Source organism: Schizosaccharomyces octosporus (assembly GCF_000150505.1).
Source record: "Schizosaccharomyces octosporus yFS286 unplaced genomic scaffold supercont6.2, whole genome shotgun sequence".
Classification (NCBI taxonomy): domain Eukaryota; kingdom Fungi; phylum Ascomycota; class Schizosaccharomycetes; order Schizosaccharomycetales; family Schizosaccharomycetaceae; genus Schizosaccharomyces; species Schizosaccharomyces octosporus.
The window spans coordinates 3,825,884-3,852,788 of NW_013185620.1; the positions used below are offsets into that span (position 1 = coordinate 3,825,884).

The following is a 26,905-nucleotide window of genomic DNA, read 5'->3' on the forward strand; positions in this document are numbered from 1 at the left end:
ACATATAAATTCAAGGCAGTAGAAAACAACGCCGGTCATTAGTATCACGGTAAATCTACTTTGATAATATCTCACATTCATTAGTAAAAAATGACGGTCGGATTGGAACAAACAAATCTTTTCAAACCAATTAAGATTGGTAACCATACACTAAATCAAAGAATCGTTTATGCTCCAACAACGCGATTCCGTGCTGCAGATGATCATACTCCAAGTGATTTGATGTTAAAATACTATTCTGATAGAGCACAAGTTCCTGGTACTTTGCTCACTACAGAAGCCACATTCATTTCTCCTCGCGCTGGTTTATACCCTAATATTCCTGGTATTTGGAACGATAAGCAAGTCCAAGGATGGAAGAAAATTACTGATGCCGTACATGCTAAGGGTAGTTTGATGTCATGCCAATTGTGGTTTTTAGGACGAGTTGGATCCCCAGAACTACTGAAAAAGCATGGTTTGGACTTGATATCCCCTTCTGCTTTGTATGAAAGCGAAGATTCCAAAAAGGCTGCCGAAGCTGCAGGCAATCCTGTAAGAGCATTGACCGAAGAAGAGATTAAGAGTATTATTTATGAAGATTACAAGAATGCCGCCATTAATGCTTTGAACGCTGGATTCGATTTTGTTGAAGTTCACAGTGCTCATGGATATTTGCTTGATCAATTCTTGCAGCCTTCTTCCAACCAAAGAACCGACAGCTATGGTGGTTCCATCGAAAAACGTGCTAAAGCTGTGTTAGAAGTCATTGATCTTTGATTGAGACCATTGGTGCTGATAAGCTTGCTATTAGATTATCCCCTTGGGCCAAGTTTCAAGGAATGAAGGCTGAAAAAGACGTGGTACACCCCGTCACCACTTTTAGTTATGTTGTGAATGAGCTTCAAAAGCGTGCTGATGACGGTAAGCAGCTTGCTTATCTTTCTCTCGTCGAACCCAGAGTTCAAGGAAACTTAGATGTCAATACCTCTGACATTGTTGGTTCCAATGACTTTGTCAAGGCTTTGTGGAAAGGTCCCATTGTACAAAGTGGTAACTATACCTATGACAGTCCCGAGTTCAAGTTATTGAAGGCTGATGTCAATAACGATGACCGTACTATGATTGGTTTTTCAAGATACTTTACATCCAACCCAGATTTGGTTGAAAGATTGAAGAAAGGTCTTGAACTGACTCCTTATGTTCGTGCTTTGTTCTACGCCTCCCATAACTATGGTTACAACACTTTCCCCAATTACGGCGAGGAATTGCATTATGAGCCTGCAGCAGAGGAAAAGAAACGCCCTGTCTCTCTAATTTAATTGTATGTTATAAAAATAAACTAAATTTAGTTTAATCTCAATCAGCAATTGAGGAACAGTGAAACGTTAGTTATAGTCTACCTAATTAATGATGATTTTGGCATTTTGTGAAGATAGAAAAATATATCGTGCTTTTAGGATTTAAAGAACTAATTTCAGTAAGATAATTTTTGTTGCGTATATTGGCCGGTCTTATAGCTACTGTATTATGTCCCAAGCTTGCTAACCCTACACGAGATTGAAAATAATAATATTCAAGTAGGGGAACAAAAAACAGTGCCACTACCAAGGTTTCTATATCATAAAATAGTTTTTGGTAATTGAAACAATTGTATGTGTATTAAATGAATGATAGGAAGGTAATTCTATAAATCCCCCAACGTCCAGAACTTGATTTGCCAAGAATCAAACCAGTCGATCAAAGCTTTTAATTTCGAAAATTTTTGCTCTTAATGATTAGCATATGTATATGTTTTTATTCGATAGTACTTTTTCTTTTACTAAAAGATCATTTGTTTACTTTTTATAATAACCAACTCTTTAAAGTAATAGGAAGAAAAACTCGCAATGAGAACAAACGCTACATAACCGTAACGAGGATGTGACCAGTCACCAAAATAATGTCGTTGCTTTATAAAAAATGAGGCATGAGAGAAGACATGATCATGAAGTTCATTTTCTTTGTAAATTAAGTACTCTTCTTATCATCAATTTCAAAATATTTATGCTTTTAATGAACTATTATTCCACTCTAAAATGCTAATTACTACAAGTCCTTCACAAATTGCAAGAGCATTCATTATAAGAACGAAAGAGAATGAGTATCATCAAAGTTTAGTTTCATCCATACATCACTTTCATTTAAAAAATCCTTCCCTGACAACGTATCGTAATTTGTTTACAACATTATTCAAATCCACACAGCTCGTATATTCATATGGTTCAGCTATACTTTTAACCGATGTTGTTTCTTTTGATAGTTTCCTTTGTTTACAAAATGTAATAAAGTTAATCTTTTGTATTATCATTACATAATATATAGCATGACAAAAGATACCGTCTTTGTCAATATATGAATGCTATCTGAGACATCCTCGAGTACAACTTCAAAAAGAGAATTTCTAGCCATTCAGGGCAACACTTCTATCAATAATAGATTGGGAATTTATCATTGCTAATATCACATCATGAATAACCAAAGGCTTTCTAATTTATAAATACATGTTCATTGAACACCGTGATCTCCTTTCCTTTCGTAGTAGTATCAATCAAGAATTTCCAATGTCAGAAGAACTGTTCCAAAATTTAACATTCCCAGACGGTAGCACAGCCAGACAACCCGTCGGACTATACATCGATGGTCAATGGATAAAATCCAAAGACAAGGAAAACAGTGCTGAATTATCGTTATGCGAAAGATTATAGATGGGCAATCAATGAGAAAGATTATAATGATAGGAGGTATGAGCTTGAGCAAGGCTTTGAGCGAATTGCTTTACAACGTCAAGTAATCAATTCTCAACTGAAGGAAATCAGAAAGCTACTGATAAGTCTCAAATGAAGTCGCGTGGGCTTGAAAAAATACATACGATAGAAAGCCTTGCGAATCGCTACACAAGTGAAGAGGAACCTAATAGCATTCAACCTCCAAAATGGTTTATCAGTTTTTTTAATGATCGAACGTTGGATTTCTTTCGGTTAGACAGAATCTTGCATCTGTCAAACAGTAGCAAGTGTCTATAGAAGGTGGAATTGTGTCATTGGAAAGACGATTTGATGAGGTGGACCGACGTTTTGATGGAGTAGAAATAAAGTTGCACAGATAGGAGTACCAAAATTGTAGACTGTACAATATACAAATGAGGGTCGCAGAGAAAACCAGTTGATGTCGTTCCATTTGAATGGCAAGAGCCGGGTTTGGATTTACCACGAAAATATTCAGATGAAGATATCAATAGCCTAACAAGAGCCCAATGTACTCGCTATCTTGATGGTTATGGAATTCAATACGGACTTAATGAAAGGACAAAATTAAAGGAGCGCCTTCGTGTTGCCCTTAATTACAGTTACCTATTGATATTGAGTTTCGATTTTCTGCATTCTCCTAAATTTCTATAGGGATTTGACATACCTGTTTTATGGAAGTAAGTTAACTTTTACGAAGCTTGTATAATGTTGACATTGTGGTTTGAACGAAGCGTATTCAGTCACTCTTTTACGAAATGCATAAATTATTTTGTTTGTATGACTACTAATAAATTGAGAATTTAATCCTATCTGTAAATGAAAAAGAGTCTAAAAATTGACAAATTCTACAATCCTTTGGTCAAGATAATTATAATTAAGGTAAATCTTTTTATTTATTCTGCTAATGATATTTTTGACGATGTTGCTTCATTTGTCGCAGCAGCATCAAAGATATTTTATGTAAGTAGTTTAAGACAATGAATGATATAGCATCCAACAATCAAAAACGAAGCTTCTTGTTTTCAAGCATTGTAAGAAATTCGATCATTTCTTCCTAAAATATTATGTGGTTCGTTCCTTTTTGCCTAAAGTAAAAAATAAATTAATAAATAAAACACATTTGATTATCATTCAAACGAGCGGATAAAATAGGTAACATTTAATTCATTCATTGTTGAAGAGCTGTAATCTTTCCTTCAAAGTGGCAGCAACAGCAGGACGCTCAGCAGACGCTGATGCCAAGAATATGTCTTAGGAATGCCCTATTAAAAATCCAATTGAGGAAGCTTCTTTTTGAATTCATGCTTTCCTTTTCCAAACATCATCGGAAGAGTGTTGTTCCAGAATGCGAAAGACATATCAGCAATTGTGTACTTACCAGCAACAAGGTAATCCTTCTCTTAAAATTTTTTTTAAAACACCTTTTTGTTTCAATTCTATAGCTAGTAATGGCTGAAGCAGCTGGTTCAGGATGGAAATGGTTGAATCAATTTGCTTGTCCCCAAAAGAAAGACACCTTGACCAGAAGACTGGAAAAAGAGGTACTGAAGTAAATGGTTGTAATCAAAATAATTGCGAGGAGAAAAAAATTTTTCTCTTTGTCGTATTTATCTGTCGGTAAGTCAAAATAGCATCATACTCCCAGATTGCATAAATATTCTTTTGCAATCAACTGGTGTAGGAACTCTGTTCGTTAGGATTGTTAGCAAGATGGTTTATATCATTTTTTTATAATTAAAGTATATAGTTTCATAAGAAAGATTAAACTTTCAAAAACAATAAAGGGTTTCCAAGGATGCCCTCTAAATCATCAAGCCAAGTCAGTGAGCCTTTTAATATAAATATATTTTTTACAAGTCCGTATATATGTGTTATTTAAAGCGAAAAGTATGACTATTTTGCCAAAGGTTACTTTGTTTACTTTGTGTAATAAACGATACTTTTATATTATGATATTATGCATGTTGCAATTGTCACGGATGGACTCTTTTTCGTTAAGAGAATATATAAATCAGTGGAAAAGTATGGATCAGTTATGAAAAACCGTACTTGACTTTGGATGCTTTTGTACCATTTAAAGTATAGTAATTAGTTTAGGTGGATCTAATTTATTAAATAACCTGTGCAGAGTGTACTTTATAGCTAGATTAGTCAAATATTCCAATCTGGAGTTTTAGACTGAGAACTAGAGGTATATATAGTATTCTATGATTATAAAATTATTAATAATTACAATTTTACAATTTTACAATTAAAAATTGCAGAAATTGAATATTTCCTTTTTAATAAGTTACTTGATGGTACAATGGTATTATCGTATCGCGCTACTTGTAACATCAAATTACAGTTATGACACTCAGAAGGTTACACTGTTGTAACCAGAATAGGATATTACTGATTTCTCGATACAATCATCATATAGCAATAAAGACTCGTTAATGTATGAACAGAACAAAGAAATTGTTGAACAAATAATCGAAAGCGAACATAGAAAATACTTTGGAAAAATGATTATAAAATAAGGATAATTACTTGCCAAATTTTCAGACCAGATCGGAAGATTTGACTGATCTTGCTATATGCATTGTTCACGCACTATTTTTAGTGAGTCGGATCCCTGGAGATTAGAATCAACGCAATTCTACTTACAGTTTATAAATTTACACACTAGTTTTGCAGTGATTTGTTTATTCCATAAAGAGTGAGAGTCCATCTGTGACTGTGTCAAGACTTTGGTAATATTGTACTCGGGTCATGGCGTTACGAATTCGTTAAAATAACGAAACACAACTAAATAGCCATAATAAGCGACTAGATACCTGTTTCATTAGATTGTCAGCTCTTGGTAGTAAACCATGTTCATAGTCTTTATAGCAAACACCAGTTGCCAGCATGAAGTTGCGCTTTTCGATTTAACTTAAATTAATATGCAAGAATAACCGTTCTACCGTTCGAGATAGGAGTGTTAAAAACGTCATGGATTTTTCTTTGTATAAACAATCTGGTAACGCTGTTACATATTCGTAAAATTTTCAGTAGAAAGGTATAACACAAAGTCACATTAGATACATGTACAATTAGATGAATGTTCTGAGCATGCCAAAACTACTTTGGAAGGAAAATAATGATGTTGCTTTTATCGACTACAACTATCGACTAACTACCCTGTATGCCATACAAGCACATTTCGCAATTACCGAAATTTATTAAACCACAATAGATAAATAAATGGTTAAAATCACCAAGAGAAAAAATAATAATAAAAAACAATCACACTGTTCTTTTCTAACCGGTCTTCTCTTAAAGCGTGTAACGGAAAGCTAGACTAAAGAAAGTGGGCGTTTCTTTTCTTCAGCTTCGGAGTCGTAATGCAATTCCTTGCCATAATTAGAAAATGTGTTATAACCATTGTTATGATTGGCATAAAATAAATGACGAACATAAGGAGTAAGTTCGTGTCCTTCCTTTAATCTCTCAACCAAATCCGGATTGGAAGTAAAGAATCTTGAAAACCCAATCATAGTACGGTCGTCGCCATTAACATCAGACTTCAATAAACTGAATTCGGGATAGTCATAAGTATAGTTACCGGTTTGTAAAATAGCACCCTTCCATAAAGACTTGACAAAATCGTTGGAACCAACTACGTCAGAAATGTCGAGATCCCCAATCAAGCCAACGATGTCCCTGCCACCAGTAATCCTAGGTTCGACCACAGAAAGGTAAGCAAGTTGTTTACCATTGTTTGCACGCTTCTGAAGCTCATTCACCACATAACTAAAAGTCGTGATAGGATGTACAGAATCTTCATCGCCTTTCATTCCTTGGAATTTAGTCCATGGAGACAACCGGATTGCAACTTTTTCGGCGCCAATAGTTTCACTTAAAAGGTCGACAATCTCCAAGACCATCCTTGCACGCTTTTCGATAGAACCACCATAGTTGTCTGTTCTCTGGTTGCTGACAGGTTGTAAGAATTGGTCAAGCATGTATCCATGCGCACTGTGTATTTCAACATAATCAAATCCGGCATTCATGGCATTGATAGCTGCGTTCTTGTAATCCTCATAAATAATACTATGAATTTCTTCCTCGGTTAATGCTCTAATGGGATTGTCAGCGGCTTCTGCTGCCTTTTTGGAATCTTCACTATCATAGAGAGGAGATGCAGAAACCAAATCCAAGCCGTGTTTTTTCAAAAGTCCTGGGGATCCGACTCTACCCAAAAACCAGAGTTGACAGGCCATGTAACTCCCTTTTGCATGTACTGCATCCGTAATTTTCTTCCATCCTTGAACATGCTTATCGTTCCAGATACCAGGAATATTGGGATATAAGCCAGAGCGAGGCGAAATGAATGTGGCTTCTGAAATGAGCAAAGTGCCGGGAGTCTGTGCTCGATCTGAATAGTGTTGTAGCATTAAATCGCTTGGAGTATGATCATCTGTAGCACGGAATCTTGTTGTAGGAGCAAAAGCTATCCGTTGATTTATAGTATTTTTACCAACAGTAATTGGTTTAAATAAATTTGTTTTTTCCAATCCGACAGTCATTATTTACAAAAAAAAAGAGAGTAATCACCAATGTTTGTATACAGCTAACATGGATAATTTCCTTTATATAACGCAAAGCTCATGGTCTTGGCTTACTAATTCACTTTTTGTCACCGTAAAATTTTATAGCAATTTGCGCTGAATTATCCAACAGTAGGTGAAAGAAGAAATTCGGATGGAAGTAAGGTTAAAATAAAGCGAATACATAGGTTTTAACACTAATTTGGTGTCAGTTATGAAGTACCGTAAATACCCTGTAGAGTTTATGTGAAAAATAAAAAAAAGATTCGTATTTAAAGATTTCTGATTAAAAAACTATCTATATTCAGAAACAAACGTTTCTTTTTCACCCTGAATAAATCATACTACTAATAAATTAGTTTTACATCGACTAATCCTCAGGTTGGCCGTTTGGTCTAGTGGTATGATACCATCTTAGGGTGATGGTGGTCCTGGGTTCGATTCCCAGAACAGCCCAAATTTTTATTTTTTCTTCACTACTCTCAAAGAGTTAAAAGAAGAGTAAATTGTTTTGCACTGCTGTGCCGTAAGAAGCAGATAAAAGTAATTTTATTTGCATACAGTATGTACTTTTTAAATCTTGCTCTTTATATTGGGTTTAAGAACAAATAAATAATATCGCATCAGTGGTGTAGCGGTAACATGGATGCCTTCCAAGCATTCGCTCCGGGTTCGACTCCCGGCTGATGCAGTTTTTATTTAGATTTAAATTTTTTTTTCTCTATGTATACGCTCTATGTTCTATAACCGTTTTGTACTTAACCAAACCATCTGTTGCACCGCGTTTTAAAACACTGCTCAGCTAAAACACGATTCAAAGCAACGAAATATTCAGTTGACAATAAATTCGTAATGTCTGTCTTCTTCGTTTCATGATGTAAACGTTGCAAACAAGGATCAAATAGTCGACAGTGAACAGTGGACAGCGGACAATGGGTTTACAAACATTAGATCCGTTAGTAGCTAACCCCTTGTCTCTTTCATTTATATTCCTCATTGACATGAGTTCTCTTTCTTTCTTTCTCAGGGTACAACCGCTTTATCTCTTGGAAACTACTTGAAGTGAATGCTCCAACTGCATGACTAAAACGTTACTAGTCCTGAGCTTTTTCGTACTTCAATGAAATGATATAATCTGCCTTGCCGAAAAAGGAAATAATTTCAGGAATGAAAATTTTAACATTTCATCAACAACATGTGACAGACGGAGCTGTTGCTACTATTTGAATGACAAAGAAGTAAAAATAAAATACGTAATTGACCTCGTGAAGAGATGAACAAAAGTGAAGTGATATTCTTGATTTGGACAAAATGAACAGCTATATATAGATCTCTCTTTTCTTTTTCTTGATCGATCATCGATCATCGAAAAAAGGTATTCCCTCGATGCGCCTTCTCACCCTCTTTTCTGCCTTTGTTTCTCTTTTGGCTGCTACCGACCAGGCAACAGCTTCTGTTTCTGTTCCGTTGAGACGAGTTGTAAAAACCCCACATTCAAATGCAACTTCCAACGTGGAACACCCAGGTTCTAGTAATGACACAAAAATCAAACGTTCCGAGTTGCAAGAACCATTGGGTGGACGTCAGTACGGTATAGGATATGCTATAGAGATTGGTTTTGGTACACCACCACAGAAGTTCAATTTGCTTCTTGATACAGGAAGTGATGTACTGTGGATTCCTATGGAAGGTTGCAATGGCAATATTTGCAACAACAATCCAGAACTATATGATCCTTCCCAATCATCTACTGCCTACAACACTGGTGAAACAGCTTGGATTAGCTACGTATCGGGCAAGACTGTAATGGACGTATATACCGACACATTTCATTTTGGGGATCTTCAAATTCCTAATCAGAGATTTGGTGCTGCTACAACGGCAAACATGTACAATACTTACGAAGTATACGGCACTAGTGGGATTTTGGGTATGGCACGCGATCAGTGGGATGGATTGAATTCTTTTGTTGATCTTTTCAATAAAAGTCTTATAACGCCTGCAACGGTATCCTTTAATTTTGCCCAAAATCCCAACGATAGCACCTTAATACTTGGTGAAACTCCGTCTGAGCTCAGCAACAGAGGTGTCATCTGGTATGACAATGACAATTGCGCTGATCATAAATTTTGTGTAACGGCGAGTAGCATGTGTGTTGTAGACAAAGATGGAAATGAAAACTGCGTTTTAGAAAGCGACCATACATACAGTGCTCTATTAGACACTGGTGCTACAATAAATTTGGTGGATACTCAAGTTGGTGCTGCTCTTAATCGTTTCTTAGGCGTTTCAGAAGATGGTAGTATGCCTTGCGATGGACCTGATATTTCATTCGTGCTCAACGGAAAGAAGTTCCAATGGTCAGTTAATGATTATGCAACAGAAGACAATGGTGTTTGCTGGTCGAATTGGGATGTGGACAATAGTCTTGATGGGACGTATCAATTTAATTTTGGTGATGCTTTTTTCACCAATATCTATACTTCTCTTGACTACGATAACAACAAGGTTGGACTTGGACCTATTAATTAGTTTAAGGAACTCGCTTACCTTTTTAATATATAAGAAGTGTTAATAAGACTCATTAAGTTTACTATGTACTCTATCCAAGGCTGGCGTAACACACAGGCTGATTCTAGAAACGAAAGTGAAAGTGAAATTCAATATGTACGACAATGAAGAATGTAATGTTGAGTTATTTGATTCGTTTTGACGAATTACACCGATAAACAGACAGCTTCGAATTATACAGTCAGTTTATAGGAGTAATTATCTATGTACATTGTTTTCTGGAATGGAATGGAATGGAAGGACTATATAAATGAAACACCAAATATATATGTAGTATTTGCTAAACTTTCTTCATATCTTGCGAGTATACTTATTAATTCATGTGCATTGGTAACACAGGTTTGCCATTCAGATGCGCAAGCCTTTAAATTGTACTTGGAGTCTTTTTAACGACAACCTTCCTTGTTTTACGTTATTTTTGCATTTGGGGCAATGATTTCCAATTTGGTGTTTTGTTTGTTTGTTTACTAACGAGTGACATGTTTGTTTACATAGTTATGTAAACAACTAATCTTATAAATAGAGCCATTTCATACCAATTATTATTCATTCACCGACAAGAACAGTTTTGTGAGTAATTGATTCAATTTATTTTTCTTGCTCAGTCTCTTGCTTCATCTTTTCTCAGAAGTAAAGTAAATAACAAGTCTTTGTTAAACGGAGCTGTCTAAAACTACTTGTCATTTTGCTCAATAACCTATACATTCATTCTGAAAAAAGATTTTGTCTTCCATTCATACAATCCTGCTTGAGCTCTACTTTCATAAGTAGTACCTTTAGTTTTCAAAATGATGATGCTATCCAAACTTACGTATTTTGCTTTTATTGCTTATTCTATGGCAATACAATTCAACACTCCATCTCCGTTTGAAGAATGGACAACTTGTGAAGATCATACAGTTACATGGGACGCGGTCGACACCGATCCGAAAATTGCTGATTTATATTTAAGTAACTACATTAGATATCCTCCTATCAACAAATTTCTTTCTAGGTTGTCTGTCTCTGATGGCAGCTATACTGCTGATACTAAGGGTTGGCCTATTGATGGAGGCTATCGCATAAACATGAGAAATCCTGATAACTTTGACGAAATTTACGCTCAGTCAGAAGAATTCATTCTTAGTCCACCGAGAGAGTAAAAACTGTAGACATCGATTGAACGAAAACGGTGTTTTTGCAGAACTTCAGTCTGGACCTATTATATTAATTATTTCGAATAAAATCCAGCGACGTCAATAAATAAAAAATCAAAGCAAGCAGTGGTAAAAACTGTTCTTACAGACGTTCAATCGTTTTTTTATTGATATTTTGAAGAACCGTGTTCATGGTAAGAGAATAGAAATACTACATGAAAATAATCGTTCAACGAAAATCGTAGCAATCCATTTGAAGGTATACAAGGGCATCCTTATTTTATCAAAAGTGAATTATCGTGTAGTACTACTTGCAATCATCTTAATCGGTATACGATAATAAATGCCCAATTTTTCCTTTATTTGTATGAATCTATTCGAAAGAATAAAAAACACTCTTGTTCGTAAAACTTCGCATAGGAACATTACATTTGTTTGATCATCTTTTATGGATCCGCAGTTGTCCATTTTTTGGCAGTTGTCATAACCTTATACTATTATTAAATATTTGATATTATTATTACGTAACAATAATGCTTTATTAACGAAATTCAATCAAAAAGAAGTTATTGAACAAAGAATTGAGAGTAGGCAACGAGAATAGTTAGTGAAAGAATTCGTGAGTTGTTGTGAAAATAAAATAATTAATTAAAAATTTAAGGATTAAAATACTTAATTGATCTCGCTAAGTACATTCTAATAAGTTTTTAATGAATCAAATTCCTGGAACTATCACTATCATCCCTATACTACCAAAGCATCCACTTATAAGTACAGTTTATTTTAAACTGGTACCTAATTTTCCACTGAATTGTTTGTTTTTTTAATATGGTATAGTCCGCCTGTGAGATGCTCTAAGGAAGGAACAAATTATTTGCTGTCGTCTTTTATCATATTAATCGACATGAGTAGTAATTTGGAGGACCTTATTTGCTATTGAAGGGGTTTGTATTAATAATTAGAAATGAAATTTCATTATATTGTAGGATTTAAACAGTATTATAATAGACAATCTCCTTCAAAGTGTTTCAAGGTAGATGTGAAGCAATAATAAATTCTTTGGTGACGTAGAAAATCAAGGTTGTAAAAGCTTTAGTTGCTTTAAAAGCTATATAAAATTTCTCTTTCGAAGGAGATGTGTAATGAATAGTGAGCTTATGGTTTTAAAGATAATATCATAGACGAGATATGACTTCTTTTCAAGTTAATTATTCAGTAAAACATACATTTATAACTACAAACTAAAGTTTTTTGTAAGAAAAAAAAATTGAATGATTTACCATTCAAGGGATCGGTCCATCAGAATAAACAAAACAGACTACTTCGTCTAGCTAGATCAGAAAACCTTCTAACCTGAATATTGGAAGGTAGTTTTATAAATGTTTACTTGCATTACAACAAGGTTATCAGCTGGTATATTTATCTTCTTTTCACTCTGTTTTTTGTTGTTTCTTGTGAACGTAATATCCAACTCCATTGTTCTCATTGTCACTGCGATGTTTTAAATTGACTGATAAATTAAGTCTATTGCTTAAAGTAGTTTAAAATTTATAAGCGTTTAGATATTAAAACTTTTTTCTATAAGGTATTTTCGGGTATAATGGACCGATTTGCTGAAGAACTGATAATTTTCTAACTCAGATCAGTTGAAATCTTTTAAGCTGAAGACTGGTACTTCCAACTGAATATAAAGTTTGTAAGTTAGTAACTTCTATTGTCTAACAGCTTAGATTAAGCAATTTTTTGAATTATTATCATATAATATCGACTGCTATATCCAAGAATGTATTCCCTATTAGTTCAATCTTTGTAAAAAAGCTAAGAGATTAAGAGATTTCATTTTTAACGTTTTTTCAATAAATTTAAAGCACAACTGCCATGGAAACATCTGCTTGTCTAACTGTTTAGGTTGAAACAGATATTTGTGAGAGGAAATAGCCTGTAATATAGTATAAGTTAAGAACCGATAAGATTAAGCTTTGTAATCTCTTTTAGCATTAATTCAGTCTATAATAAGGGAAACGCAAATAAATAATCATTGTGCGATATGTCTATTAGTCAATAAATTGTTCATCAAATATGTCGATCATGAGAAAACCATCATGCTTTGTCAAGGTAGGTTTTATTATGTTCATAGGGATTTCCGTAACCAGCCTCAATACAAGCTTGGACAAAGCGTTCATCTTCGTCTTCCACGCAGGTTTGGCTAAGATGGGGAAGAAAGAAAAAAACTAGAATAGCAACAAAGAGTGCGATTCCACTAGCAGCATAAAAGTATGTTTGAACTTTATTTCCCCCAAAAACGTATACGCCCGTAATAGCACCGCATTTCCCAACAGCAGCAGCAAGGCCGTAATAAATACCACGAATGGGAGTAGGAGAGGTTTTTGCAGCCATTAAGCCAATGCTAGCTCCGGGTCCAAATTCTCCTAGCGTTAAAAAAATTCCATAAATAACGCAAAAACCAGCAATATGATGAGTTAGTTGATTATAAAATCCAGACATAAAAAGGCCGATGACACCTTGCAAAATCAAGCCAGCAATTAAACACCACTTGGGTCCAATAATGTCGGCGAATATACAACCCAACCAAGAACCAGGAAGGGAAAACGAGTTAATAAGAGTATTCCATGCAAAGCTTTTTGCAATAGATGCATTTGAAGGGAGAACCCTGCTCACGATCGTACTCGAGTATAATCCAAACGCATTCGAAGATAGATCATAGGTAAACCAAACGACACAAATGATTAGAAAACGTGCACCATAAAGACGGAATACAATTAGCCAAGGAATTTTGGAATAAGGGACTTTAGATTTCAAGAAAACCCCGTTTTCTTTCATCGGCAAACGAACTATTAAAAGAATAATAGGGATGACAGCTCCCAAACCTATCGATATACGCCAAACAGCCCGGAGATGGTGATCGGTAAAAATACAAACAACAATATAGGGAATAAAAGCCCCCAGAACATATCCCAATGCAATTGCTGACCCAGTTACAAATATAAAAGAACCATGTCGCTTTCCGGTATTCATTAGACTAGAGTTTTCTGAAGCTGCTACCGATCCACAAGGGTACTCGGCGCCAATGCCTACACCAAGGAAGAACCTATAAACAATTAAAGCTGAAAGCATTCCATTAATACTACCATGATAACCGTAGGCACCAGCACAGAGAGCAGTAGACATAATAAGAAGAAGAGTAGCTGTGATCATACCATTTTTACGGCCAAAAAAGTCAGAATACCAACCAAACGATAATTGTCCGACAACTGTTCCAACATATGCAATCATACCTATGTCCTGCATCGATTTGTTGTTAGTTGTCTCTTTAGGATATAGTTTTTTTAAAATTGTCATGACTGTACCAATACAATTGGAGCAATAACCGTCAGAAATTAAAGCAACACCACAAATAACAACCTCAAAGAAATTCGTCCATTGACTAGCAGAATTCTTTGATTCATTTTCTATGTCAGAAGAAGAGTCAAAAAAATCTATTTTTTCATTTTTTAATTCCTCTGCTGAGTTTGACTTTGATTTCGTGAAATTGGATCTAGGATTGGAAGCGTGATCGGTTGAACTCGAAAATTCAAATCCAACGTTTTCATCGGAATCATCTTTAATATCGCCAGACATAGAGTTTATAATATCTATAAAGAAAATATCAGGTAAAATGCTAGAAAAGGTAGCTGGAAATTAGAGATAGAAAAAATATTTCTTCAAGCAAACTTGGATAAGGGGAACAATAAACGAGTATCTATGTTAGTCAAACGCAATCAAAGATGGAAATGAAGGCGTTAATATGTTTTCTTGTAGATTATCTCCGTAGCTTACGGTTCAATGACTTTAAAAAGAGGATACAACTGTCAGTAACTTCAGGCTCGTTCGAGAGCACGTTTTATGTTTTAATCTTAAATTTTAGAAACTGAATTTTTCTAATACTGGTTTACTTTAATCTTCACTTAAAAAAGGGATTTGAATAATGATGAATTCACCAACTAAGTGTTTATTGAAAAGACTTCGGGTAGGAATCCCTATAGTATAATTTAGTTCTTTGTTTCGGACTCTAATTTTAATCTCTTTCACCGTTATCAAAATTGATAGTACATGAATCAGCTTATCTCAATGAAGCAACCTTTATATTTAGAGCTTTTTTGGAATACCGTAAGTCGAAACAACGGAAGTTGGCGAGATGCACTATATATCGCAACAGAATACCTTAAAGTGTGTTATTTTTTTGCTTCTGAATACAACTAACGATATGCCTAATTAAGGCTGTCACAGACGAGATCTCATTACGGGAATAAGCATTCAATAAAAACAAATATACAATTAAATAAGAATCGTACAAAAATTCGAGGTTTTTATAGTACTAGGACTACTAGGAAATAAATAATTAGTTTCCACGGCACTAATTCATTACGAAAGTTTTAAAAAAAGCAATTCATTTAGCTAGACCACTCAAATCTTCCACATAAAGCTCTGAGGTTTCATGTAAGGTATTTAAATTTATCTCAGTTCTAGACTTTGAAATTTTATAATGTCACAAAATGAATGTTTTCCTTTTTCACAAGCTATTTCATAATACAATTCAATTACTGTATCAAATATACGCAAGATCGTTTTCTGGTTATGATGTTTACCAAATTGTGTACAATGCATCCTACCAACTACCACAACATAGAATTTCGAAGATTGAATCGATCCTTGATTTTCTACCCTAAAAATCTAGATAATCAGTATATAGGTTGGATGAAGAGCCTCAGATACAAGGTGAGATTTATTTGCCAACGATGAGTATTTGTTTACAAATGAATACAGTAGTACTTGCTCAAGAAAAATAAAAAAAAAAACATAAAAACCTGAAACAAAAAGAGACCAGTCAAAAATAATCATTATAAGCCTTTTTAAGTTTAGGGTATTGACGCATGTGGAATCTCACTAATTATGAAAACAAGTATTCAGTGGAAATAAGTCTGTAATTTACAATGAGTTCTGTTTGAATTGGATGGTTTAATACCGCTAGAAAGGCTAGTAATAGGTTCCAAGATTCTGAGCCATTAAGCAAACTGTATAAACAGTTTTATTCCAATCTGAAGATTTGAACTTTGAACGAGTGTTATATATCTCTTCCATAGACTAGTTAGGATTATCATCAATCTTCCTTACTAATTTTAGTGAAGCTTCGACACGCGGTTTCGGCCGCTTACTTCGTTTAAGAAAGACACTTTATTATTATAATAAAAAAAATCGCAATGAAAACGTAGCGCTGAATAATCGTAACGAGAGATATGACCAGTTAATGACATAATTGTCGCAGCTTAATGAATTGAGACATGCGAAAAGCCGCTACCGTCAGCTTTCAGAGAAGCAATTTTTTTTAAATGAAATTTTCCTTCAAAATCTACTTTTTATTCTTTGGAAGCTAGTTCTAATTTCCTTTTTGTTGTCAAATCTCGGATCACATCCTACGGACTTTTCTTGGCGGTTCTAATTGATTTCGTTTTGACTGTTAATATATTCTTGTTTCAGATTTTTAAAATCTTCAAAAACCGTAAAAGTTGAAAATTTGAATACGCATTTTGTAGATGGTATGCCTCTTCCGTATTCAGGTAAAATCTGCTGATATATAAAAGGAATGTCAATTCGATTTGCTATGACCACGGCGCTTTGTAAACAAACATAGCCAATTCTATCCTCTCGAAAACAAAAAAGAAGTAACTTATAACTTATATTCCTTCCTCTTTAAAGAAGTTTATTAATTGAGAAGCGGCTGGCAGTTCCGCTCACAATTCCGCAAAATAGTACTAGGTCGAGTTCAATGAATAAGTGGCAGATATCCATGTCCTTGTTGTTTATGTTTTTCGTACACTATATTTTATGCTATTTTTCTTGTGTTATATTTCATTTCCAAGATTTTTTTGAATGCGATACCTTTGGGACTTTCTGCTGGCTGTGTAGCATACTTTGCATTGTTTTTGTTTGTAAGTTAGCGGTTTTTTATTTATTTTAAAAGATTTGTTAATTGTTAGCAATGAGTTAAATGCATAAAGAATGGCTCAAATCGACTGCAAGAGTGCTGGAAAATGCGTATATCTTTATTTTATATTTATTACCCATTGATGTTTGCTATTTCCAATGTATCTCTTAACAAATACCTTTACAGGATATCACAATATGCTATTTTTTGTTTGGATATTTTAGTCATCAACATAGCTTTCCTTCCTCTTTTGACGTGTATGCAAACCTAACATGCGAAATATTCTAACTATTCTAGTGAAACTAAATACACGTGGTCCATCGGGATGTATTCAATATTTGTCTAAAAAATGGGCAAATGTTATTTGGAGCAAGCAGCATAGGAAATGCTTTGGATCGCACTTTTGGTACATACATCTGTAAAATTTTTCTTTCGTAAAAACTGAGTTACAATTAGACCCAAAAAAAATATAGAGGAAGCAAATCAAAATGAAAAAAATTCTAGTTTCAGCCTCTTGCTGAGCAAAGTGGTGAAGTTTGATATTTAGCGAACCTGGTCTACGTTTTCATATTTTGGATCTTCTTTGGAAGTGTTAATTCCATTTGCGGTCAATCAAGTTTATTGACATTTTTCTAACAAAATCTTGTCAGCTTAATAGGACAGACTTTGTTTTCTTTTTCTTTTTACATTCGTGTTTCATGAATCTTTTAATTTGTCAGCGTATCATTCATTTTCTTTGTGAATAGAGTAGGCTCCACTTTTTATGATTAGTTAGCTTATTTTTATGAAAATTATGCCTTGATTAACTTTAACTTCATACAGTCATGTAGTTGCGAAAACGAAAGTGAGTATTAACTGAGACTCTTCTCGATTATTTTTATACAATAGAAAGCAATCACTTTCAGTTTGAAAGGTTCGACGAATATAGTCTAAATAATCTAAATTATCATTTTTCTAGAGTTCAAGTTAACGAACCATGAAAAATGTTAAGTGCATCGAATTACAGAAAAACAACTTTTGTAACCCAAAGATACGCTCATATATTCATCCTTGGGCAGTAATCTGGATTATCAGAAAATAATATAAATCCTATCTTCCGCCTTTTCGTACTTAACAATCCGACATTAGTACCAATCCTCATCCTAACGGTAGTACTGTTACAAATTCTAGTAATTATACATGTACGAACAGATGTCTACGGCCACACCTAGGCGAAAACACCAGTTCCCGTCCGATCACTGCAGTTAAGCGTCTGAGGGTCTCGTTAGTACTATGGTTGGAGACAACATGGGAATCCGGGATGCTGTAGGCTTTTTACCGCTTCGTTTTTATTCTTTTTCTTTTTTTTTGCTTATTTCTTTTGTGGCTCTTATTGTTGAAGCATATGGCTGGCATTTGGGTCGGCATGGTCCTTTGATGAAGGTAATAATAGCAGTGGAAGTTGGAAATGCAATGACTAAATTCAAGGAAAGAACTAAAGATCTTCCTAGACTAATGAAACGAACAACAAAGATCAGAAAATAGAGTATGAAACGAATAAATAATAAGCAATTGAACGTAGCTATGCAGATACAATGACAATATCATCCAGTAATAAGCATTCTTACTTATCCAATGTTGAAGAGATCAAGTAAATAAGAAAACGGACGCCATTCAGGAGAATTCGTCATGCAAAATGCAATCTTAAAATAAATATACAGGGACGAAATAATCGAAACATAAACACAAACATAAGCATGAAGGGAATAACCAAAACGATTGGGCAATATAATAAATAATGCTTTACTCTACGTACAAATCAACTCCTACTACTTTCCACATCCCTAGACTGACCAGGTCCCCGGCGTAACCCTGGAGATTGCTCAGAATGTTCAGTAGACGGTTGCTCGAAAGTATTATCACTACTATTATTAAATTGACATTCAGGCTCTGACGACATGCTGTTTCATGGGATAGAATTATCATCCGTCAAGTCGTTTCTTTCTGACGGCATTCTGAAGCCTAGAGCACTAATAATTACAGAAAAAAGCGAAGAAAGAAATGAAGATATTCCAGAAAAAAGCGCACTAATTCCAAAAAAAAGCGAAGAAAGAAATGAAGATATTCCAGAAACAAGCATAGTGGTTCCAGAAAGGACTAGAGGAATCAGTGTAACGATAAAATCCACCAACACTAAAAGCATCCCATTAGTAAACAACTTTAAATTACAAATCCACCAATTCACTTACATGAACAAAAAAATAAGAACATGTAGAAAGTCGCGATGACAAGAACAACTGCTACTGTAATTTGAAACCATAACCATACAGATTCTTTCATTGATTCCTTTATAAAGGGGACAAGGTATTTGTAAGAAAAGATAAAGTTCAATATAATTGAACCATTAAGGCACCAACCAAGCCGAAGAGCTTCATTCTCTTGTCTCCGCTGTGCTTCCGGGATTCTTGCGATTTTTGCCGGCCAAAAAATTAACCACAGTATTTCCTTACAGACCCGTAAAGAATTCGAGGAACCATTTCCTTGCGCCATGCGACTAGAAGCTTCTTGATGTCGTCTTCTTGAGTATGATGGTGCTGGATCTGGATCGGACTGTAAACATATACAGCCTTTCTCCATATTGTCAACATGAGAATACGGGATTTCGCTGTATTTAGGTAAGCAGTTCTCAGAACTTGTAGAAGAGCTCAAACAAGCAACTTTTGCTGGTTCGACAGTTTTTTGATGTCCTTCCTTTTCTTTTTGATCCATTTTTGTTGAAAATAACTGTGACTGAAAGAGTTTCTTAATTACCTTTGCTTGATCACTAAGTTACTGCGAAAATTATCGATTACAAAGTAAAAGGACCAAAAGCGTACAATTTCGAAAACAAAAGATGCCATATCAATTTGGTTTATACATTAAAGTAGGAATGACAAAAAGAGTCTTGAAGCCCAGAAAATAAGCCCGCAATGGCAAAGACTAGAGCTTTGCAGAGGTGAAGCTGTCATCCAACCCATTTGAGATCTGGGTGATGCAGTTCGTTAAAGAGACTTATCGATAGCTAGTAAGCGCACGCTATTATATGTGTATATAATATGAATGAATGAATGAACTATCGGATATAGCTTTTGTTGGTTTCTATCGTATAAATAACATAAATTTAATAAAGATGAAAAGAAAATGCACTTCTCCGTACAAATTTTGTTTACCATAGTTCGACGTCGCATCTACAAACTTTCCATGTGTTTACAGATTTGAAAATAAAACTACGAAAATGGGAGTGTTGTAGCTTTCTCCTAGAAATCATTCAGCCGCAGTCATTAAACCTTTTAAATCAAAAATACGCATTTTCAATTCCTTTTTCACATCATTCAAAGCAAACAGCACGGTTGTTTTGCCAAATGCTCATTTGTTCCTTTGTTTACTTTTTGTAATAAACGTCGACTCTTTTGGATTATACTATTACGAGAAATCGCAACGAGGGTTGTGACCAGTCGGTGACATAATATCGCAGCTTTTATGAAACGAGACATGCGAAAAGCCACTACCAAGATTTTATGAAACTCGTATCTTTGGTTTTAAAGAGAGCTGTTCCGTAAGAATTGTTTGCTTTTTGAAGCAAGAACCAATTCCTATTTTTGAAGACTCTGCACCAATTGGAACCAACTCTTAAGAACTTTTCTTGGTGATTCTAGTTGATTTTGATTAGATTGCAACTGCAGTTGTTAGTTTATGATTTAATGTGGCATTGTAACCATGAAGAATAAATACACTCCTGTTTCAGACTCTGAAGAGTCCTTGAAAACGCTCACTGATGAAAAGTCAGACACTCGTTCTTCAGAGGGTACTCCCCCTCCGTATTCAGGTAAGATTTATTGAAATAGAAAGGTAATGGTGTTTGTTCATAATTCCTGTTTGTTATTGAAAGTTTTGACGGAGAATCCCTTTGTTTATTTATATGTTGGGCTTAACCTTGTCGATAATTGTAAACAACAGGGCAAATACCTCCTTCCTTTCACAGAGAACAAAAACGTCAGCTACTAACACATTCATTAGCTTCAAACAAATTTATCAATTTAGAAATGGCTGACGGATCCGCTCAAAATTCCGCAGAATTATCCGAAAATAATATTAGGTCTGACCCTTCGCCAAATAAACAGTGGTGGAAAACACCTGTCATAGGAACAGTGACCATTATAACTATTATATATAATATTGTTTTTCTAGTCATAATTTTTGGTTACAACGTTTCTCCGTATTCGAACACTTTTTATGGTCTTGCTGGCAGCTCTATTGGATCTATTTGTACTTCTCTCCTTGGTAAGTCTACAATATCTTGTTCAGGACCGCTCGCTAATTTTTAGCAATTCTTTATATCTGTCCGGAATGGTACAGGCAAGCTGGAAGAGCAACAAAGAAGTGCATTAAGAAATCTGGAAGAGCAATAAAGAAATTCACACCAGCTGTATGTAAAGCCCTAATTATACTGATAAGTTTGAATGGAGTCGGGGGTGGTGCTTTGAAATTATCAGGAGGCTTCGAATATATACATTCAACAGCTGTGTTAGTTGTTCTGGCCGTATTGAACATATGCTTGTTTGTTCTTCTCGTTCGTAAGGTTTTATTTTCTATGAACCGTTCTAACTTCTTTAGGAAACCCAGACTTTGTTGAAGATCTTCACGATATGACTCGTCTAGTAAGTACATTTAGTATTCTTTACTAGGAATATTCATTAACCTTTCAGAACAACAGAATTAGAAGGAATGGTTCACCTCGTAACGAAGAAACCGAACTTCAACCTCTTGCTGAGCAAAGCTCTGAAGTTTGAATGTGAGTGTGAGTGTGAGTATGAGTGTGAGTGTGAGTGTGAGTGTGAGTATGAGTGTGAGTGTGAGTGTGAGTTTCACCGAACCTGCTTTCATTTTGTACTTCGCCTTCCACCCTTCCTTGGGATCATCGATGTCAATTGCAGTCCACCAAGATCCCTGTGTTTGCTGTCACAAAAGCTTGAATCTGATGAATCCAGAAGACTTTGATTGCTTTAGTAATTCACTCTTTTACGACTTTTCTAATTAGTTCACAGCACTGTTGTTTATGCAACGTTCATTTTCTTCGCAATTGAAATAGAACATCCTTTTTAATGATTATTTCATGATTTTGGCAACGAATATTGCATGGCAATGAGCTATTGTTTAGTTCAACATCGAGTCGCGTAATTGATTATGTTTTAGAATTGGCAAGAATAAATGTGAGTTTCGACAGTTATTATTTTCATTCAGTATAGAAAACACAAATCTTCAGATAAAAAGATCAGATGTAGCATAGGTCATTAAACTATCGTTCATTTAGAGAGTCAAATCAACGCACCATGAAATATTTCAAGTAGAACCCAATTTGTATAAACCACATTTTCAACCCGTAAACCCAAACGCTCATTTTAACACTCATTTTGATGCTTTTACGACAACAATGTGAATCAAGAAAATAGAGAATGACAGTTTGTATTCAAATCTTATTTTTATAATATGAAGGCATTTTCCATTCTTCCGTGGAAAACAGTCAAAAAACACAGCTGAGCAGGGATGGATTTTAAAGGCATCAAACATAAGAAAATACTGGACGAGTCCTTTATAGAGAAGTAGCTTTATAGACGACTACAAACGTCTACGGCCACACCTAGGCGAAAACACCAGACCAGTTCCCGTCCGATCACTGCAGCATGTGAAAACGTTTGACGGCCTCGTTAGTTTCGTTCTATGGTTGGAGACAACATGAGAATTCGGGGTGCGGTAGGCTTTTTTCCTTCGTTCTTTTTTGTTTTCTTTTTCATTCATACTCCCGTTCTATCGTATTATTAGGAGTCAGTTCATTTGATTCTAATTGTCTCATTGAAATCATTGTAGAAATGGATTAACTTGTTCTTTTACCATTCGTAATATACAAGACCTAATAAAAATCCACTTTTTCTAAAAATCAAAAGAGGATAGAGGCTATACTTGACGACGTCAAAGGTTATTCCTGCTCTCACTGTTGTTTCGACGACACACTGAATCTCGACTTCAATAGTGGAATTAGCTTGTAAACGAATATTACAATTCATTAAAAATCTAAGAGAAAGCTGTTTATGGTTAAATCTTTGTTTTTCTTTACTTTTCATGTTCTCCTAGAAGCGTTTCAGCCCTTTTAAGATTCACAATTTAAACTGAAAATCCGTTCACAGTTCATATACAATCTCGTAATTCTTATGTCGCTTGAAAGAACCTCAAGAATAAATGAAACAGAGATGATTCTTCAAAATCAACTTGATTCACTTCAAAAGTAAACTGGCTGACTTTTATAGGGCATTTTCTTCCAAATAAAACAGTTAACACATTCCACAATATTTCTGAAACTTGAAGTGTGTTTCAGATGTATGGAGGCACACCTAATGATTAATTCATGAACTTCAGAGAAGACCTGGTTTAAAGGTGAGATTGTTTTATAGGAGACGTCAAAAGCCTACGAGAAGGACGAGATCATACACAAATAGGAGTCAGAGAAGACTTGAGTTTTATTGAAGTATATTTAGAGCCGCATCATATTGCCAAAAAAACTGGCCGAATGTTTTCGTACAATACAAAACAAGAATGACACCGCAGATATTAGAGATGTACATATAGAAAGAATTTTTTAGAGAAATAAATGAAATCCCACTTTGTAGTGGATGAGAATTTCTATGGCCGCTTGCATGAAAAACTATTTTTGACATTGATCATCTGAACCTGGATCACTAACAATCATTCGGAGGGGTACGGCGGTAGTTGATTTTAAAGGCTTGTGGAATGCAAGTTGTTTTGATTAATTTGCTTTCATTCGCGATTTTTTCCGTTTCGTATGAAAGCCTTCAGGGTATAGTACATCGAAATGGTATATTGACTTGAGAGAAATCTTGATTCGAGATATTCGATTGCAAGGAAATTAGAGGTAGTGCATGTGATAAATACTTACTGGCAGCATGGTCTTTGCACGCTTCATAGAACGACACTCTCATGAGACTTGATTATTTTTGTTGTTTAAAAAATACATTGATGTAGTCCAATTTGTTTCTGTTTAATTATTGTAGACGCATGTCTAACATTAGGTGTATATGGTGTATTGTAGGATTCGGTACGGAAATCTTTGCTGTTGAAGGGTATTTCTCCTTTCAAATGTGTTTTACTATGGGGAATTTTTTGCGCCAGCGTTGTAGCAGAATCCTCCCCCAGTTTGAGGAAAACTAATACTGTTTTCGCATATGTAACTATGGATACATTTTCATTAGTATGGTTTTATATGATGGGAAGAAAAGAAACTGATTTCAGCACATTCTTAGTTTACGAATATCGTAGGATAGTGTATTACGGATTACCAGATTTGTCAACTTTTCATGGTGAGAGAAAACAAAACGTGTGCGATTCTTGATTTGTATTGTACGATTCGTACCTAACTGATCAATCATTTATTTTTGGTTGCCAATCTTCATTTGCTATGAATCAAATATGGTTTACAAGAAAAAGAAAATATGCGATAAATGTTCAGACACCAAGTGTAATTGAAAATTAAAAGCAAACAATCAAGAAACCAAGGAAAACAAATTTACATAAGCAACTTTGCTTAATAGGAACGATTATTTTAAATAATGGCAGTCAGTTCGGTTCGTTTGTCTTGAGTAGTTTGTTGATATTCACATTTTTATTTTTTCATTTTCAAGCGTTCTCTTCTCTCCTCTCCATCTTGTCGTTTTTGTTGAAAACTAACAACAGCATACAAACGACGGAAACTTGAAAATAAAAATTAAAAAAAGATTCATGTCCTCGTTGTAACCTTCAATTATTGATTTACCGACCGAGATTTATGGATTCACGTATTTATTCCATGACTGAATCAAATACAAGACAAGACCCAAGTGATTCATTCATAGTGGTAGATATGTATCCAACCAGAAAGAATGATTAGAGCACCACTACAACATTCTTTATGTCGTTTCTGTATTGTTAATAAAGAAAAGATCAATGGAATGGCATTTCATTCCATGTAATTCACTTTCACAGGTCTCATAAATATCCATCGTCCACACTCTTCTCTCTCTCGTCTTACCACTATACAACGACCACGCATCATGATCCATTGGTTCCACATTTTTCTTCAAAAATATTTCTTTCAAACGACTAACGACTACTCAATCCTTTCGTTTCTCCATTCCTCTCAACATAAACCTGCATATAAAACAAACACCATGGTTTTCTTGAATCAAACAAAGTAACATATCACATATAACAACCTCGTTTCTATAATATCACTAACGGAGAAAATCATCCAGATCGATGGTAATGGACAAGACCGTACTTCCGGGCGGCATGCCCCGCTTGCGGGGCATCATCTAGCTCCCATCTTACTTGAGAATGAAAGGGGATCCTAAGGAAAATACCAAAATGAGGTCATATGATTGTGCAAGTCACAAAGGATAGCAGAGATGGAAAAAAAAGTTTCATAAGGGTCGAGTTTTGGTATAAATATGCTGCAAATGACTTGGTATTTACTGTGTACTCAGTTACTAACAACTTAATATTTAATACTCAAGTACTACAAGTTAGCATGTTGTTTCTGTTTGCGCTTGTAAGTCTGGTGTGTACCTTTGTTTGTGCAGTCCAACTCAATGAGACCGACTATGAAGGTTCTTTGAATACGCTTGTGAACGGTCTTGCAGACGAAACTTATGGAGACGAAGGTATTATAAGCCATACGGGTGTTTACGAGAGCTTGTACAAGGATGACTTGAGCCAGTTCAACTATACCATGGATTTTATGTCTGGAGACAATTATGGAAAAGTGGAGGCTCTATTGAATTTAGCATCTAAAGCTAATGACAAGGGTTTCGTTGGAGATCTTATATACCTAGCTCATTTTGCATCTGCCGGCGGTTATAATGGGTATATGCAGTTGAATGATGAATCTAGTTTCGCTAAAGATTTGCTTGGTTTTTGCGAGAACGATGCGACAATCTTTACAAAGCTTAGCCAGTCTAGCTCGAATAAAAAACTGCAAGACTTCTTCGAAAGTTTGGTCTCTCCAGAATCGGATGCTTCCTCCAACAACAAACTGGGAAGCGTTACGATGGTACTTATACCTGCAACACTAAACATACTGCATCAAGAGAATCCTGCTCTTTATTGTACGGTTATTTATCAAGAAGTACTTGGACTATTTCAGGAGGGCCTCGTGCTGCTTGCTACTCCGGTTGCTGTGTCTCTTGGAGTATGAAAGCTCCTGCACAAGCAACTGAATTGGCCCCACGAGTTAACACTTGTTTGCAAACCTGCCCAAACCCGACATTCAGCTGTATTAACCGTGACGTTGTCATTGGCAATGTATATGGAGTAGATGTTTGTGTCAGTGGAAGGACTCAATTTTGCCATTAGACTCAGAAAAGGAGTCGTCGTTTTTGGAAACTTTTGGAACAATGGAAAAATCTCCGTCAGTGCTGTAATAAAAGTAATTAATGGGCAACCGAGTAAATTTTTCCTTCCTGTTGTTCGAACCTATGCTATGAAAAATAATTCCTCTAATGAATATAGCCAAAAGTTTGACAGGTATATCTCTTTACTCGCAAATCATACGTACTATATGCATATATAGAGACGTGATCGTCCTTATTGCAACTTGTTTTCATCCAAAATACGGTAGACAGCTATATATGAGCACCAGAATAGGATTAGATGAAACCACATTGTCACCATCTTGTTTACCGCTAGTGAATCTTTGTTTATACATATCTAATTTCATGTAGATCTTTTTTATTTCATTCTGTTTTTTTCTTTTTTTTTTTTTTTTTTGCTAATGGTAATTAACTGTTTCTTGTTTTCGTACTACTTGCA

At 35.1% G+C, this 26,905-nt stretch overlaps 9 protein-coding genes and 3 non-coding genes across 12 annotated transcripts; 8 read left to right on the forward strand and 4 right to left on the reverse strand.

Moving 5' to 3' along the window:
* Positions 1-90: 90 nt before the first annotated feature.
* SOCG_01131 (NADPH dehydrogenase) lies at positions 91-1,301 on the forward strand (the record flags this gene model as incomplete). Its single annotated transcript, XM_013163551.1, has 2 exons — positions 91-737; positions 794-1,301. 2 exons carry the CDS (start codon positions 91-93, stop codon positions 1,299-1,301), a joined length of 1,155 nt encoding a protein of 384 aa, XP_013019005.1.
* A 2,482-nt stretch (positions 1,302-3,783) lies between these two features.
* Positions 3,784-4,441, reverse strand: SOCG_06265 (uncharacterized protein). The gene has a single exon (XM_013164098.1). It carries the CDS (start codon positions 4,124-4,126, stop codon positions 4,034-4,036), a length of 93 nt encoding a protein of 30 aa, XP_013019552.1. The 5' UTR covers positions 4,127-4,441; the 3' UTR covers positions 3,784-4,033.
* Positions 4,442-5,866: 1,425 nt separating this feature from the next.
* SOCG_01132 (NADPH dehydrogenase) lies at positions 5,867-7,576 on the reverse strand. Its single transcript, XM_013163552.1, has one exon. The coding sequence runs from the start codon at positions 7,319-7,321 to the stop codon at positions 6,089-6,091; it is 1,233 nt and encodes a 410-aa protein (XP_013019006.1). The 5' UTR covers positions 7,322-7,576; the 3' UTR covers positions 5,867-6,088.
* Positions 7,577-7,726: 150 nt separating this feature from the next.
* On the forward strand, positions 7,727-7,798 carry SOCG_16320. Its single transcript has one exon. It is a non-coding gene; the product is annotated as a tRNA-Pro (tRNA).
* Positions 7,799-7,962: 164 nt separating this feature from the next.
* SOCG_16321 lies at positions 7,963-8,033 on the forward strand. The gene has a single exon. It is a non-coding gene; the product is annotated as a tRNA-Gly (tRNA).
* On the forward strand, positions 7,979-10,514 carry SOCG_01133 (gastricsin). Its single transcript, XM_013163553.1, has one exon. The coding sequence runs from the start codon at positions 8,729-8,731 to the stop codon at positions 9,872-9,874; it is 1,146 nt and encodes a 381-aa protein (XP_013019007.1). The 5' UTR covers positions 7,979-8,728; the 3' UTR covers positions 9,875-10,514.
* Positions 10,457-11,294, forward strand: SOCG_01134 (uncharacterized protein). Its single transcript, XM_013163554.1, has one exon. It carries the CDS (start codon positions 10,702-10,704, stop codon positions 11,053-11,055), a length of 354 nt encoding a protein of 117 aa, XP_013019008.1. The 5' UTR covers positions 10,457-10,701; the 3' UTR covers positions 11,056-11,294.
* Positions 11,295-12,773: 1,479 nt separating this feature from the next.
* Positions 12,774-15,077, reverse strand: SOCG_01135 (glycerophosphodiester transporter). Its single transcript, XM_013163555.1, has one exon. It carries the CDS (start codon positions 14,686-14,688, stop codon positions 13,150-13,152), a length of 1,539 nt encoding a protein of 512 aa, XP_013019009.1. The 5' UTR covers positions 14,689-15,077; the 3' UTR covers positions 12,774-13,149.
* A 3,152-nt stretch (positions 15,078-18,229) lies between these two features.
* SOCG_16322 lies at positions 18,230-18,344 on the forward strand. Its single transcript, XR_001203010.1, has one exon. It is a non-coding gene; the product is annotated as a 5S ribosomal RNA (ribosomal RNA).
* Positions 18,345-18,830: 486 nt separating this feature from the next.
* On the reverse strand, positions 18,831-20,080 carry SOCG_01136 (uncharacterized protein; the record flags this gene model as incomplete). The annotated part of the gene is made up of 3 exons (XM_013163556.1): positions 19,261-20,080; positions 19,021-19,204; positions 18,831-18,972 (listed from the first exon to the last, which is right to left on the reverse strand). The coding sequence occupies exons 1-3, from the start codon at positions 19,778-19,780 to the stop codon at positions 18,831-18,833; spliced, it is 846 nt and encodes a 281-aa protein (XP_013019010.1). The 5' UTR covers positions 19,781-20,080.
* A 488-nt stretch (positions 20,081-20,568) lies between these two features.
* Positions 20,569-21,903, forward strand: SOCG_01137 (uncharacterized protein). Its single transcript, XM_013163557.1, has 5 exons — positions 20,569-20,876; positions 21,068-21,331; positions 21,376-21,624; positions 21,665-21,708; positions 21,757-21,903. The coding sequence occupies exons 1-5, from the start codon at positions 20,768-20,770 to the stop codon at positions 21,838-21,840; spliced, it is 750 nt and encodes a 249-aa protein (XP_013019011.1). The 5' UTR covers positions 20,569-20,767; the 3' UTR covers positions 21,841-21,903.
* A 3,722-nt stretch (positions 21,904-25,625) lies between these two features.
* On the forward strand, positions 25,626-26,449 carry SOCG_01138 (uncharacterized protein; the record flags this gene model as incomplete). The annotated part of the gene is made up of 1 exon (XM_013163558.1): positions 25,626-26,449. The coding sequence occupies one exon, from the start codon at positions 25,626-25,628 to the stop codon at positions 26,289-26,291; it is 666 nt and encodes a 221-aa protein (XP_013019012.1). The 3' UTR covers positions 26,292-26,449.
* Positions 26,450-26,905: the final 456 nt, after the last annotated feature.

Excerpts from the sequence above, each read along its gene's own strand:
- SOCG_06265 (XM_013164098.1), bottom strand. The coding sequence starts at position 4,126 with ATGTCTTTCGCATTCTGGAACAACACTCTTCCGATGATGTTTGGAAAA.
- SOCG_01132 (XM_013163552.1), bottom strand. The coding sequence starts at position 7,321 with ATGACTGTCGGATTGGAAAAAACAAATTTATTTAAACCAATTACTGTT.
- SOCG_01133 (XM_013163553.1), top strand. The coding sequence starts at position 8,729 with ATGCGCCTTCTCACCCTCTTTTCTGCCTTTGTTTCTCTTTTGGCTGCT.
- SOCG_01134 (XM_013163554.1), top strand. The coding sequence starts at position 10,702 with ATGATGATGCTATCCAAACTTACGTATTTTGCTTTTATTGCTTATTCT.
- SOCG_01135 (XM_013163555.1), bottom strand. The coding sequence starts at position 14,688 with ATGTCTGGCGATATTAAAGATGATTCCGATGAAAACGTTGGATTTGAA.
- SOCG_01137 (XM_013163557.1), top strand. The coding sequence starts at position 20,768 with ATGAAGAATAAATACACTCCTGTTTCAGACTCTGAAGAGTCCTTGAAA. Across the intron at positions 21,625-21,664 it reads CTTGTTTGTTCTTCTCGTTC|GAAACCCAGACTTTGTTGAA; the intron begins GTAAGGTTTTAT and ends TAACTTCTTTAG. Across the intron at positions 21,709-21,756 it reads TTCACGATATGACTCGTCTA|AACAACAGAATTAGAAGGAA; the intron begins GTAAGTACATTT and ends TTAACCTTTCAG.